The sequence below is a fragment of the Rhinolophus sinicus genome, chromosome 2 (genome assembly GCF_057876585.1).
Source record: "Rhinolophus sinicus isolate RSI-liver-muscle chromosome 2, RSI-T2T, whole genome shotgun sequence".
Classification (NCBI taxonomy): Eukaryota; Metazoa; Chordata; class Mammalia; order Chiroptera; family Rhinolophidae; genus Rhinolophus; species Rhinolophus sinicus.
Window position 1 is genome coordinate 17,593,333 of NC_142502.1, and position 14,113 is coordinate 17,607,445.

Here is a 14,113-nt window from a genome sequence, read left to right on the forward strand (position 1 = left end):
AAATGAAACAAAGATGGGAGTTTAGATGCCTCTAGAGCTCTGCTGAAGATCCAGCAGTTCGCCAAACCTCACACATTTTATGAAAAAGATGAATGACAGTGTTTGCCATGGCATTGAAATTTTACATTTTGGATTTCATTTGAAACTATTAAAGCTTAAGTTACCACCTTCCTCGTACTCAAACTGTCCTCTGTCATCTATCTGGTCTGTAGATGTTGTGCGATGCTCTCCAACTTTCACTGAGAAGACAGGTTCTGAGCAAAATCAAACCATCAGATTCTTTCTTCTACCTGTCTATTTGCATTGCTGTTAAGTCTTACAAACTATAGAGAAGGAACATACACAATGAATAAATAGAAAATATTTATTATACAGCATTGTCAAGGTTATTTGACAAAAGGCGGTAACAAGCCAAACGAAACACCTTTACAAGAAGCTAAACAACTTGTATAAGCAAATACATTGAGGAATAAGAGTTTCTGCCCTTTGGGTATAGGGTATGTATGTGTCCGTTTCCAATTTTGAACAATTATGATATAAGAGCTAATACTCTATTGTATTCAAGAAAACTTTTAATCAGGATAATAGGAGGCATTCAGAGTAATAATGTGACCAGTGTTGAATGTATTCATCAAATGTCTCAAAAACCTCAGAACAAACCAACATGTTATCTGAACAGTAGTAGGTTTCCTGATCGATTCTTACTTTCAAAAAATCTGAATGCACGAGTCTTGTGATAAAAAGGACATACGTTACTGGCATTAAGAGAAAAAAACATGCTTTCCCTTGCTAGTTTGCCAATTAGTAGACCACCTATTAAGCATTGCAGCCATCCATTTTCTTTATTCTGCCTCATTACCATGAAAATATGGAACTGAAATTCACATTTCAGTCATGAGGTCTTTCTACCAAAGGTGTTAGAAAATAATTTTTTAAAGGAAAGTCAGTCCATTCTTGGTATGAACTGACTAAACTTGGCGTTAGAATATGAGAAGGCAGGAGAAACGTGAGTCTCAAACATGGGAGTTGATGTTAAATTCAGAACAAATGAGGCAGTGGGTATTTAAAGATTGTAAGATGATTTTTGGCTGAGAAATCAGCAGCTTCAACATGAAGAAAGCATATTAAAATATGCCTGAACATAAGGCATAAACAAAGATACTTAAGGGGGTAAGATTCATTCTACAAATAATAGAAGAAATCAAAACAGCAAAAAAAAGCTCTCTTATTGGGGATAAAAAAGGGAAGGCAAAAATGTAACAACTGAATTGCACATACATGGATATTGCACCCAGCAAACAAAATAAATATAAAGAAAAGTTATGACAATGAAAATATAGGAATAAAGATACATGGAAATAAAATTTTAAAAAAAGAAACAAAAAGTGATGAATAAATAATTTGAGAAACTATGAGCACTCTTAGAAGTTAGTATATGCTTTAAGCATATAGAGCTCAAGTAGCTGTGGAAAATCTTAAAAAAAAAAGTCTAAAGTAACCTGACATCGTCTAAATACTGTCATTCAATCTAATGTTTTAATAATAATGTACACAAGTTTATAAAAACATACCTTTTTATTGTTACCCACAGTTTTTGTGAACTTTCAATAAAACAATTTTCAAACCACTGTATCAATAACGTATCTTCACATCATAAAATATCTGAAAAATAAGTTCCCTTTTCAAAGAGGAAGAACTATCTGAGCAGCATATGAAAAACATTGTACCACAGCACTCCGACCTTCAAAGAGCTCCTGTAGATATTGGTGACAATGGTATATAAAACATTATTGGAACGTACAAATATCTATATTATATCGGAAGCTCAATCTAGTTGCAGTTAGATTGACACTACATTGCACAAATTTTGTTATCACGTGTATACCAGGACACAAGAATGCATTCACTTGCTAGTTACAAGAACCTCTGTGACAATAGGAAAGAATTATTTGTCATTAAACATTTAATTTGCCAATAATAGTTGCTATGAGTACACCATTAAATTCAAAGATGGGTTTGTTTCTGTCGCACGTAGGAGAAACATTGGCACCAAATACACATAGGGCATCTTAGAAGTTCAACTGGTAAGTATTATTTGCTACAATAAATGGAAGGTAACAATTTTGCCACATGGTTTGTTCTCTTTAACTGAAGGGTGAGGGAGAGCCCCCCTTGGCACAAACACAAGTTAATCGAAAAAGGTCTTCAGCTACTCTTAAAACAATCTCGTGTTCTGGCCGTTTCCCAAAATCATCGATAAACGAGGATGAAAGATGGGAAGCTGACTGCGTGACTGGTTTTGCTCCAAGCCCCGTGCTTATGTATTGTCCTGCTCCTCATCCCATGCTCCCTCAGCACTCCTGATGAAGCACTTTTTGGTGATGATTTTGCTCTTTTCTGTCTTCCTAAATAGAGGGACCGCACAGAGCAGCAGGCTGTCCATGCACCTTTCTCCAAGTGTGACACTACGGCCATCACTGGATGGGGTGCAGGAAGTGAAAAGAGGCCCCTAACTGGGCCAGTTCCTGGGTCTCCCGAAGACCCGCAATCTGTGAGCCCAGAAGGAAGATGGGCTCCTGAAAAACGAGCTGCTGACCCATCATCTGTTCTCTGGGTGATCCCATGCCTGCCCCTCCGTCAGCCACCTGCTCTGTCTGGCTCCACCACGCTCACCAGGAGTGCCACCAATACCATGAGGTGAGCTCATGCTTCAACTGGCTGGTCCTCACGTGCTGCCCCTTTTCAAACTGGCCAAGTGTGTGTGGGCACATGTATCTACGCAGAATTGTCCAAAAGAGGAGATGAGCTTTGTCGGGTTTATTTTATTGATTTACTTTTGTGGTAAGAGTTACACACTGTACGGGATTGTGCTTTGTCAGAATTCCCTTTCTTCCCAGAGAAGGCTTTTGAATAATGCAAGAGTCGGAGTCCTGGCCTAGATCGCGTTTCGCTCGCCGAGGGCGGCACCTAAGGCCGCAGCAGCGTTGTCTCCCCCGCGGACGTCGCCCTCCACGCCCAGGCTTCTCCCGCAACTTTCTGCACCTCCGCGGATGCGCTGTGCTCCCTGAATGCTCTCGCGTTTCCATGTGGACACCTCCTCCCTACAGGGTGGAAGAGCTTTGCTTATAGTCCCTCAGAATGACGGAGGCGTAGGTCGCGTTGGGAGGGCTGCAGAGCAAGGACTCGGACACCGGGGAGCTGGGCACCGAGCTGCCCGAGGCCACCGAGTCGCGGAAAGGCGACGGAGGCGTCAGGGCTGGCGAATCCTCGGGGGTGGGTTTGCTGGCCGCCTGCAGGTCCTCCTCTTCCTCCTCCAGTTCGTCTTCCTCCGTGTTCCCTTCTCGCTCAGACAGGTACTCCTGGAGGAGCTTAAACCTCTCGCTGTCGTCCTCGTCCTCGTCCTCTGCGGCGGGGGAGGCGCGCTCCTCCCCCAAGGTGCTCAGCTGCAGCGGGAGCATTTGCAGGTGCTGCGGGGGCGCCAGGGGCGGGTACAGGGACCGCACCCCGTTCCCTGGACCCCCCGGGACTGGGAGCACCGAGTTGTAATCGGGGATCCCGGTGCTGAAATTGTTGACCACTCCCTGTAGCTGGTCCATCAAGGATTTCTGCGGGTGCGGTTGCTGATGCTGCGGCTGCTGCAGTGGAGGAGACAAGCCCTTGGGGATGGCCGGGTCGGCCAGGAAGAGGGGGGTCTCCTCTGCGCTCAGGGGGCGCAGCAGAGGCGGGGTGCTCACCGCGGTTGGCACACGTCGGTGCACCACCATGGAAGGACTGCTGGGCGGGCTGAAGCCGACCCGCTGGGCTTCCTCCTCTTCCACGTTGTAAAGGGTCTTGGTGCTGGTATCTGAAAAGGTCAGGCTCTTGCCGGAGCCTTGGTAACTTTTAGTGAGGGGCTTGATGACGGCTGTTTGGTTGCAGGCCGTCTCATTGGTCTTCACGTGCACAGAGAGGCGGTGCCACATGTGCTGTCCCTTGGGCACCTGTCTTCCACCTGGTTCAGACCATGACACAGACTTGCCATTAGAACTATGAATAAAATAGAGATGGGTTTATTTGCAGATATATCATGCACACAAGATAAAATATACATATACATCATTTTGCAAGCCCAGCTCTATGCAATTTGACTTGCCCCTCCACTGTATACCTGTTCTCCGCACCCCAACCTGTCCTTGTTACAGATTTCAGGCCAAAAGCTGCCGTGACCACAGGTTGCCTCTGAAACTGCAGCCAGTGATTCCTTCCACCCTAAGAGAAGGTGGGAAATTTTGACCCAGAGAAAAGTTGTAGGGGAGAAAAGCCAGCCTGTTGTAGAAGCAGCTACTTGCATTTAGGTTTAAAATTTCACAAATTTATTACACAATCTCTCTCTCTCTGTCTCTCTCTCTGTCTCTGTCTCTCTCTCTCTCTCTCTCTCTCTCTCTCTCTCTCTCTCTCACACACACACACACACACACACACACACATTCTAAGGCAATGATAAAGTCGTTGCTCAGTGCAAGCTTTTGAAAAATTCCAAAAGTGATGGAGGAAACAAATTAAAAATAAAATGTTAGTTACACATGAATCACAGAACGTAATGACCATAGTTCTTGCCTTCCTTTGTTCTTAGTCCCTGGAGAAAATTAAAACTCACATGTAAAGCTTCTCTCCTTGTTCTACTGGGTTATAAATCCATGCACTCAGTTGCCCATTCTGATCCCCAGGTATTTTCCGATTACCAGAGCAGCATAGTCACACACATGGCAGAAACAAAAAACAGCTGACAGAAAAACCCAGATCCATGTTCCATTCAAATGTTCCATAATTTTTGCTTTTCTTTGTATTTCAAAGCATTGTTCCTGATGCGGTGATAGATCAGAATTCACACAGGGGCCTTGATTCATAGCAGCTGGTTTGGGATTTGCACATTGGGAACTTTTTTTTTCTTTCCCCCTTTTTCTGCCCCCCTCCCACTCCGGTTCAACTCCGTTGTTTCTCAGTCTAGTTGTGTAGGACACAGCTCCCTGGCACATGCTGGTATTATGAGCCTTGCGCTCCCCCCAGCTGAAGCAGTCGGTGGCCAGTCCTCCAACCCACGGCAGCATACAGCAGCCAGCCCACAGAAGGCTGCCGACCACTCTCACTGGCCACCGGATGCTCATGGCGGCACATGGTAGCCCAAGGCAGCTCACGCCAACCTCCAGCTAATCATGGCAGCCCAGCTCCAGGGAGAGCTGTTGTTCACAATCTTAGCTGTAGAGGGCGCAGCTCACTGGTCCATGTGGGAATCTAACAGGCCACCTCAGGTGTTAGGAGTTGGGCGCTCCAACCACCTGAGCCACCAAACCTGCCCTACATTGGGAACTTTCAACTAGGTATGTTTGAAAAGAGACAGAATTACGAAGCCCAGGTACATACAGATGACCAGATCCTGCTTTAGTCGTCTGGCTAGAGTTTGATGCGAATGAGACAATATGAAGATTCAGACAAAGCAGAATTTACAGAAAGAAAGAACCCCTCCCTGGGCTTCTTCTCAATGAACCTTGGTGAGAAAGATTCTAAGGCACCAGGAACCCTCCAACCTTACCCATTTTTATCTTCATGGGGCCCTCGTAAAACCAGCCAAACAGAACAAAAGAAGAAGAAATGAGACGTACTGTGTGCACATACTACAAATTCTATTCTGTATGTTGTAATAATGCTGGTCTTACATTTGGACCCTTAGCTTATTTTCTGTATAACTTTTAGCAGATGGTGGTACCTTACCATAGCACACTGTTAATATTATAACAACAGCTGTAATACTTAAATCAGGAATTTTTTTCTTCTGTTTTTTTAGGAGTTTGCTTTTCTGCTGTATCCATGAAAACAACAGAGAAAGTAACACAATTATAACACATGTGTGACATTAAAAGAAATAAGGAAAAGGAACATCTTTTCTTAGGTGAATGTATAAACTAGACTGTTTTGTATCATACTGTTTTCTTTGGGAAAATGTTGGAAATTATTAATAGTTAATATAATCATTTGTTTAATCATTTTGAAAATACAAGAATGAATACTTCAAGAATTATATGTGAGTGTCACATTTATGATGAGAGTAATGTTTTGACATTTCATATTTTATAAACTTGAAGAGTGACGTGAGCCCAATAAGTACAGATTCTTATAGAAACTGGATATAAATGTTCTAAGGTAGATATAACAGCTAAATTTTGTTCTCTTTATTTGGGAAAAATGTAGTTCCTCCATATATCTGACAATCCATCTGTATTTTTAATTGTCTAAGAAAAATCTCATCTTCAAACTACTATATAAGCATTAATATTTCTTTTACATATATGCTTCATATATTCCCTAAGAGTGTGTAAGTGTTTGTAAATGTGGAATAACTGACTCATCAGCTTCCACACTATCTTGTTAGAATATCTGACTCTCTTCTGAGTTGAGCAAACTGAAGAATGTGATGGTAGTGTTTCTGGCAAAAACAGGCAGCCACGCAGCCAGCCAAAGGCAAGACCAGAACGCACAGCTCCACCTCTGAGTTTGAAATTCTAGGTAAGCTCACCTCCTACTTTCATCTTTGTCAATTTCCTCAATTCCCCACTCCACTCCCACTGTTTCTCTCTTCATATATTCAATATGCCTCTTCCAGAAAAGACACAACTGCTTATTTGCCTCTTGCCTTGCTTAACTCTGCTTTAGTGATCCACCTAACCTCATGGACAGGCATCCCCTTTCAAGGGCAATGGAAACACCTTTCCCTTCTCCAAATGCCTGTCTCTGAATGCTCATTAAGAAAATCCTTAAACTGGGGGTGGCCAGTTAGCTTGATTGGTTAGAGCACAGTGCTTTTAATAACAAGGTTGCTGGTTCGATCCCCACATGGGCCACTGTGAGCTGCGCCCTCCACAACTAGATTGAAACAACTACTTGACTTGGAGCTGATTGGTCCTGGAAAAACACACTTAAAATAAAATCAAAACTTTGAAAAAAAAAAAAAAGAAAGAAAATCCTTAAACTAAAAGGCTGTCTTGTGTCTTCATTAACTTGTTGTGTGTGTGTGTGTGTATGTTTGTATGTGTGTTTTAGAAAACAATTGCCTTGAAAATAAAAAACACGAATTCAAAAAGATATATGCACACCTATGTTCATTCCAGCATGACTAGTAATAGCCAAGATATGGCAACAACCTAGATGTCTATCAAAAGACAAATAGATAAAGAAGATGTGATATATTTAAATAATGGAATACTATTCAGCAATGAAAAAGAAGGAAATCTTGCCATTTGCAATAGCATGGATGGACCTAGAGTGTATTTTGCTAAGTGAAGCAAGTCAGACAGAAAAAGACAAACATCGTATGACATCACTTATATGAGGAGTCTAAAAACACAAAACAAATGCATAAACAAAACAAAGTAGAAACAGACACACAGATATAGAGAACAAAGTGATGGTTGCTAAAGGGGTGGGGGAAGGGGGAATGGGAATAAAAAAAAAAAGGTAAACTTGTAAAATAACATAAGGGCCCTGAGGGAGGGAATGAATAAATAAATAAATAGCCCCAGTCTGCCCCTCTTTCAACCAGCAAGCTTACATATCCCAATGAAACACTGGTCCTCTCTCCACATATATTAGCAAAAAAGGCATCATTGCATTCCTGAGACTTACTATACTCACTCACTCACATGGGTTGTTTTCTTCATTGCCCAGGAGTTCTGCATGCGCCTCTTTTTAAATTATGCATTTCCATGGGTTAAAGATATTATCAATCACTTTGTAGGCAGGTATAATCACAGTTTAGTTCTGTTTTAATTCAATGTCACTTTTATTTTTGTGGTGGGAGATTTTCACCCTGTCCATCAAAACTAGCAGCTTTCTTTCCCCTCAGAGTCTCACTCTACAATTGCTGGACAGTACTGTTTAATTAGGAAACAGCTTTACTGCCCTAGGGCATTTATCAGATTAAGAAAATTAGATTAACCTTTTTTTTCTTTTCCCCAAGGACAAAATAAACTACTTCCTAAAATCCAGAGATAGTGGAGGAGGTGTATTATCTCACAGAAACTGCAGTTATTTCTAAGCTGTGGTCCATAGACAGCTTGAATGGCCCGGCAATGGGTGTGTTCATTACATTGTTTTTATACTGAATCAATTTGCAAATTGGGCATTGTTCTCTTTAAACTCATGCAAATACTTTTATGATAGACTGTGCTGCTAGATAGAAGTGTAACTAAATTCTGAGAAACTTTTTTTGTGTGTAGTGATCAAGTGGCCACTGACAAAAATATAATTACTATCATAGATTCAGGTAAAGGTTTAATAATGTATTTGGTGTGAAAAGGGATTATCCCATTTGAAAAAGTTGGAAACCCATTGTTGTGATATTAAGAAGAGAAAAATGTACACAATATGGAGCAGCAAAAAGGAATAAATGCAGTATAAAAATGAAATACTGCTATTAAATAAGACTTTTGTTTAATCCCACTTAACTTTAGTACCTTATGCTTCAGCCACCAGCTCTTTCTTTTCATTATTTAATTTTACTCGGTTTTCTAATCTTAGGAAAAGCCACCTGGGCTAGGAATACCACACAATTGTCACAGAGCAGCCCGTTCTTCTTGCTCTAACTTCAAAGGACAGATATCAGGCCTCAACCAATCTCATATTTGAAGATCAAATGCAGTAGCAATCGAGATAACTACCTTGGGTGACTAAATATGTTTCTTGATATTGAACTTATTAGAGGAAAGCCCTGTTAGGCTGGAGGGCGAGGAGAGCCCTGCACAGAGCCAAGCAAGCCTGGGGTTGCAATTTCAGATACAACAGGCTTGGGACTTTGCTTTGGATTTTCTTTCATTAGATAAGTATCACAATCCCCCCAAACAGAAAACACAATATTTACAGCACTTTAGAGAATAGTTGGAAGTGGGTGGTGTAAACAGATTAGTGTATCATTGGCATTCAGAGTGATCCTGTTTTATTTGTTTCGGGAAGTACTAGTTACATCTGCAGAGTACACTGCTCTGTGCTCCAGAGAAGTCTAAAATGGGAATAACGGTGGGTGGGTGTTTGCGATCAGGAGGAAAGCATCCTGTACCAGCTGCCTGAAGGGGAAGCTTACACAACACCTGTCTCCCTTATGTCCAAATCAAGTCTTTGCCACTAGGCTTAATAGCTTCACAACAGACAGAACGATGGCATCCAGAGAGCCCACAGATAAGGCAAGACCTTCACACAAGGAGGGAAGACTCACTCCTTGGAACCGGAGGAGGTTAGCATTTGTTTCCTCTGAAAATGAAAATGGAAACAGGAAATGCCATTGAGTCACAGCATGGAGAGAATGGCTCGCCAAGAACACAGACCAAAGCCACAGTGTGGCCCGGCAGTTACAGCTGGGTCACCAGGCCTTTCAAAGAAAGGGCCATGCTGCCTCCAGGGAGACACTCCAGAAGGAATGCCAAAAAATGCACTGTCCAATTGTCTCACCTCTCTCTGCTTCAGCGAGCTGGGACCAGAATGCAGTTTGAGGAGTGAATCTTGCAGAGTCTCAGGCACAGGAACTATTGGAAACCACTTGAGTCAGACTCCCATTTTCCCAGGCAACCCCAAGATAGTCTTGAATGCAGACGACTTCCACTGATTCCACTTCACTTCTTGAAAACTTTCCAGAAAAACCTGCATATTCAGTGTGTGTTCTCTGGGAGCCTCTTTGAACATAATTAAAATTTCTCACCTTTTGACTCACCACGAGTTGTAAGGTACAGAATCTCTGAATGTGTTATTGAAGACAAATGCTTTCTGATTCCATGAGAACTTAGAGTTTCTGCTGATATTAAATCTTAAATAGTACTGTGAATTTTATCCCTCTCCTCTTTGATTTTAACCTCATCGTAAGCTAGTCAGAGAACCACTTGACTTGCTGAAATTTACAACATTATAAAGTCTAAATATACAGTCCTATTTTAAGAATCGTTAGATCAATCACACTCTATATCCAAAAGCTATATGATGCAGCATAAAAGACAACACACATGAAATTACCTCATCAAAGTCAGTAAAGCAAGGAAGGCCCCATAAACTTTGTCTGGACATAAGGTCTACTGTCTTAAGAAAATTGACACACCTATTTTGAACTAAAGAGCAGAATTCTGATTACTAAAGTTTCCCTAAGCACATTTTAAACAACCTTTGGTTCAAGGTAATCATGATTACTGGCTGAAGAAAGAAATTCTCATGCCAAGGTTTATTTAAGACATAATATTGATACAGGAGCATTGTTTTCATTAGTTATACCAAGTCTAATTATATTCCTTCAGGAACTATAGATGAGCCTAGGTTATGTTCCTTTTGAAGAAACGTCACATCAAGTGTTATCATTACTTTTACGCTCCGTGCTACCAGACCTATAATTTTAGTTACAAGTCATTTGATGCTCTTAAGTTCTACCTGGAGTCCCCACAGTTTTCCCGAGAAATACAGGGCAGTTCCGTTGCTCTGCTGGGTTTATTTGTCAGAGGCAGGATCATGATGGTCCAGCAGGCAGCTTCATTTCCATCACTAGTCCCTTTGCCTTCCTTGTCCACAAAAGCTGTGGGAACTGAAGGTCACCAAAATAACATATTTTCCTTTTTCTTTCTTTTTCTTTGCAGGAATACCCAAGACTTAAAATAGCCAGTCTTAGTCTCTGCGGCATATCTTCAAAGCTACCAGTCTCTTCCTTATCTTTTATAGTCTCCAGAAAGCAAGCTTGACTAGATCCTGCTTCGAAAGTTCGTAACAACCCACCTATGAGTTTTGCTGACTGTTGCGTTCCTTTTGGTCAGCTACCAAGGATAGACCCACTTCCAGCCTCTGCTGTGTGTTTTTCAGACTCACCTTTCCGTCATGAAATGTTAGGTGACTCTGCTCTCTCTGGCCCTGCTGTCAGGACAGAACAAGCACATTTACTCTTCTCGTCAATCCCTTTTGACAGGCAGCCAGCAGCTGTCATAATCAGGATCTCCTTGCTGTGTCCTTGTTCAGACTCAGCCCATGGTGCAAGAAACACTCAGTGCCTTGTGGCTTGGGAGAATTACAGAGGAAGCCTCCAAGGTGGCTAGAGTGACCCTGATCTAGCTGTGCAGGAGCCGCCCAACCACCACCTGAAACACACTGGCACGGCTACCATATTTTCCCCTCTAAGAGTCAGTGTAATATGGTTGAGATCACACTTACTCTAATTTGGGCTTTTTAAGGGATTATGAGAACACAGACTTCCCAATGCACTCCACTGAGGGAAGAGAAAAGACACTATGGCCGCATTCACCAGCCTCCACGGCCAGGTTCAGGAGCAAACATTTGAACAAATGGGGCTCTTCTCATCTGAAGAGCAATACAAGCCACAGACACCTGCTCAGTGGGCTCCCTCCTGCTGCAGGAATGTGTACCTTTGACTCTCCCAGGAGTTTGAAGGGCTGTAAAGGAACAGCTGAAAATGACCACAGACTCCGTGCACGATGAATTGAACATGGCCTATGTTCTTTTGTTAACTTAAAGAGACACTGTCAAGATCTAAAGGTCAAAAATTGGACCAAACATGCACCGTTTTTATCAGACAGGGAAAATCTGATAAAAGCACTCAGAATTTGGGAAAAACAGCTACTTGCCTTTTTGTAAAAGTCACTGGGTGTGGGGCTCACAAAGCTTTTGTTTTTGTGCTTCCCAGAGCGTGGGAGGCACCCAGCAGAGGCTCCTTGGGTGCCCACCTTCTCAAACTGACGTTATGGAACTCTTCCATAAGTTCAAGTTACGGCTTTTACTTTAATGCAGACAGGATCATTTCAAACATTTGTGCAACAGCAAAAAGGCAAAGGAAAAAAAAAAGAAAAAAATAATAAAAAAAAAAGAGCTCTGTTTGCCAAGGAGAAGCTGACAATTTTTGAAGGGGGGAAATTCACTTTCGAGCTTGTGAGTGGGAGTCACAAACAAAAGTGAATCTCCAGGATGGCAAAAAAAGTGTTGCATCTCATATCGAAACTTAAAAAAAAAAAAAAAATAGCAAAAAGACTAATACCTTGACAGTGTCCTTTTAAGAATGATGGACAATCAAATTAAGGTAGTCGTGCAAACCATGGCACGGAAATGGTTCCTCATTCTTGATGGCATGCACCATATCTGTTTCCATGTTAGAAAGTAGAAAAACCCAGGAGAGAGAAAGCAAGGGGCAAACCACTCTATTTTCCATGCAGCTTCTCTTACACATTCACTGCAGTGTGGGGGTTTTCAAAGCTGCACATGTGCCGACGGACACTGGCTGGTGGGCGAGAATTCTGGCTGCCTCTTCCTGAAGATTGAAAAGAAAAAGACACCCAGTGAGTGAGTGGTCATACACGTGCACAGTTCAGGTGACTACACCACTCAGGCGGTGCCTGGGCCTGGGGCAGGGCCTGGCCTGGCTCCTGAGCCTTTCTCCACGTCATCTCCACCTCCGTGTCCTGTAACTTTTTTACCATTGGCTGTTTCCTACCGCGAGGCTCATTTCTAAAAGCCACATCAGTGGAGTGCATTCTTTTACCACGTGGGACTATGTCTTTCCAAGTGGGAGATGTTATTCTGTTGTTTGTGTATGTCCCAAATAGGCTCTTTCCTTCCACTCTCGACATCCCCCTTTATTCTCAATGGCAGTGGATTCTACTTCCACTCACCACCTGTCCGAAAGGGTGTGTGCATGGATTTATCTCTCCCCCTGCGACTGCTAATTTTCCTCCATATTGAGTTATCGTGAAAACATTGCTGTCACTTTATATACAATCACATTTATCTCCTGGCCTTTACAAGATGGAATGTGTCTAATGGCGGAGAGGAGGGCTGTGGCAAGAGAGTGAAGGAATCTGCAACAAGGGGAGGATGTCACCTCCTTCCTCGGTTGGATGTCTCCTTATACAGCATATGGGGTGGCCTGGCAAAGGGCGAGCAGCACTGACTGGACGTGATGAGGCTAAAGGGGCAGCCACGGACAGTTGGCCTCTTGTTGGAGTGAGCATAGTGGGTTTCCCATGAGTTACATAGCACTTTAGAAGGTGGTGGTATAAAGCCATCTTCTTGTCACTCCACCTAAGAGGGCTGCCAGTCATAGAAAAGAATTTCAGGAACAAAATGCTAACGATGAACGAACCGTCAGCCGGTGCTGTGGGTGGTAGGGATGAGGTTGGTTGAATTGGGGAGAATCTCCCATATTCAGGAACTCTGCAGTGATGAAGTCCCTTCTAGGGCTTCCTAAAAATCCACAAATGAATCAGCGTTGGGCCACCTACCCCAAGGTCCTAGTGACAATGATCCAGTGTTAATCATTGGCCACAACAGCTCCAGCCAAGTCAAGACCGTTGCCAGCTCTGCTGTTTCTTTTTTCCCATCAAAGCAGACAGAGGAGGGAAAACTTAGAACAGGGAGGAGGCAGAGATCTGCAAACCACACCTCTTTCCATTCGAAATCTTTCAGAATGTGGCCTGACACGTGCTGGGAAGCAGAGATGTGACTTTGCTGTTTGAAACAAGAACACACTGGAAAAGCTTTTTAATACCTAAAAGCAAGTAATCTGATCTGAATGTAGAAGGCGGGTAAAAAAGATTTTCCGGACCATAGTTGAAGACAAAGAGAGAAAAATAAAATTGATTCATATGTGTATTTCCAGTGTGGGTCATTCAAGAAACCATTTCAAAATACATGATCTTCCCAGAATAATTTGAAATCCTCACCCAGAGATAAGAACCTGAGACACCTTGGTGTAATTTCATAATTCCTGCAATCATCCACTTTTTATGGTAATTAGACAAAGAGATAATGTTTGCTATTGAAGTTGCGAAAATAATATGTCTCTGGCATTCAGTATGCCCACCTAAAATTACAAAGGTCATGAAAACAACAAAAACATTAGCAAGTAGATGACCAGGAATAAAAGTGTGATGTTTGAATATGTCGATGAAATGATAAGTAAGAAAGAGCATTTACCCTGGAAAATAATATTAAAACAACTTCATTTGTCGAGAAAGAGGCAGAGAAGACACTCAAGGCTTTGCCTTGTTAAACTGCCTGCATCGCTTGATTCCTCTAATTCTACCTTTAGATGAGGTCTGTATGTGGCCTGGTC

The 14,113-nt window shown here is 42.4% G+C and overlaps 1 protein-coding gene across 6 annotated transcripts in view; it reads right to left on the minus strand.

Moving 5' to 3' along the window:
- Positions 1 to 350: 350 nt before the first annotated feature.
- Positions 351 to 14,113, minus strand: part of GRM1 (glutamate metabotropic receptor 1) — a 336,860-nt gene continuing 323,097 nt past the window's right edge. For 3 of the 6 annotated variants that reach the window (XM_019744493.3, XM_019744494.3, XM_074333687.2), the window contains exon 9: positions 351 to 4,026. In XM_019744493.3, coding sequence (XP_019600052.3) covers positions 3,102 to 4,026 — 925 coding nt within the window. In that variant the 3' untranslated portion in view covers positions 351 to 3,101. Of the gene's footprint in view, positions 4,027 to 12,225; positions 12,311 to 14,113 lie in introns of all 6 variants that reach the window. The other 3 variants (XM_019744498.3, XM_019744496.3, XM_019744495.3) reach the window with 3 other exon arrangements.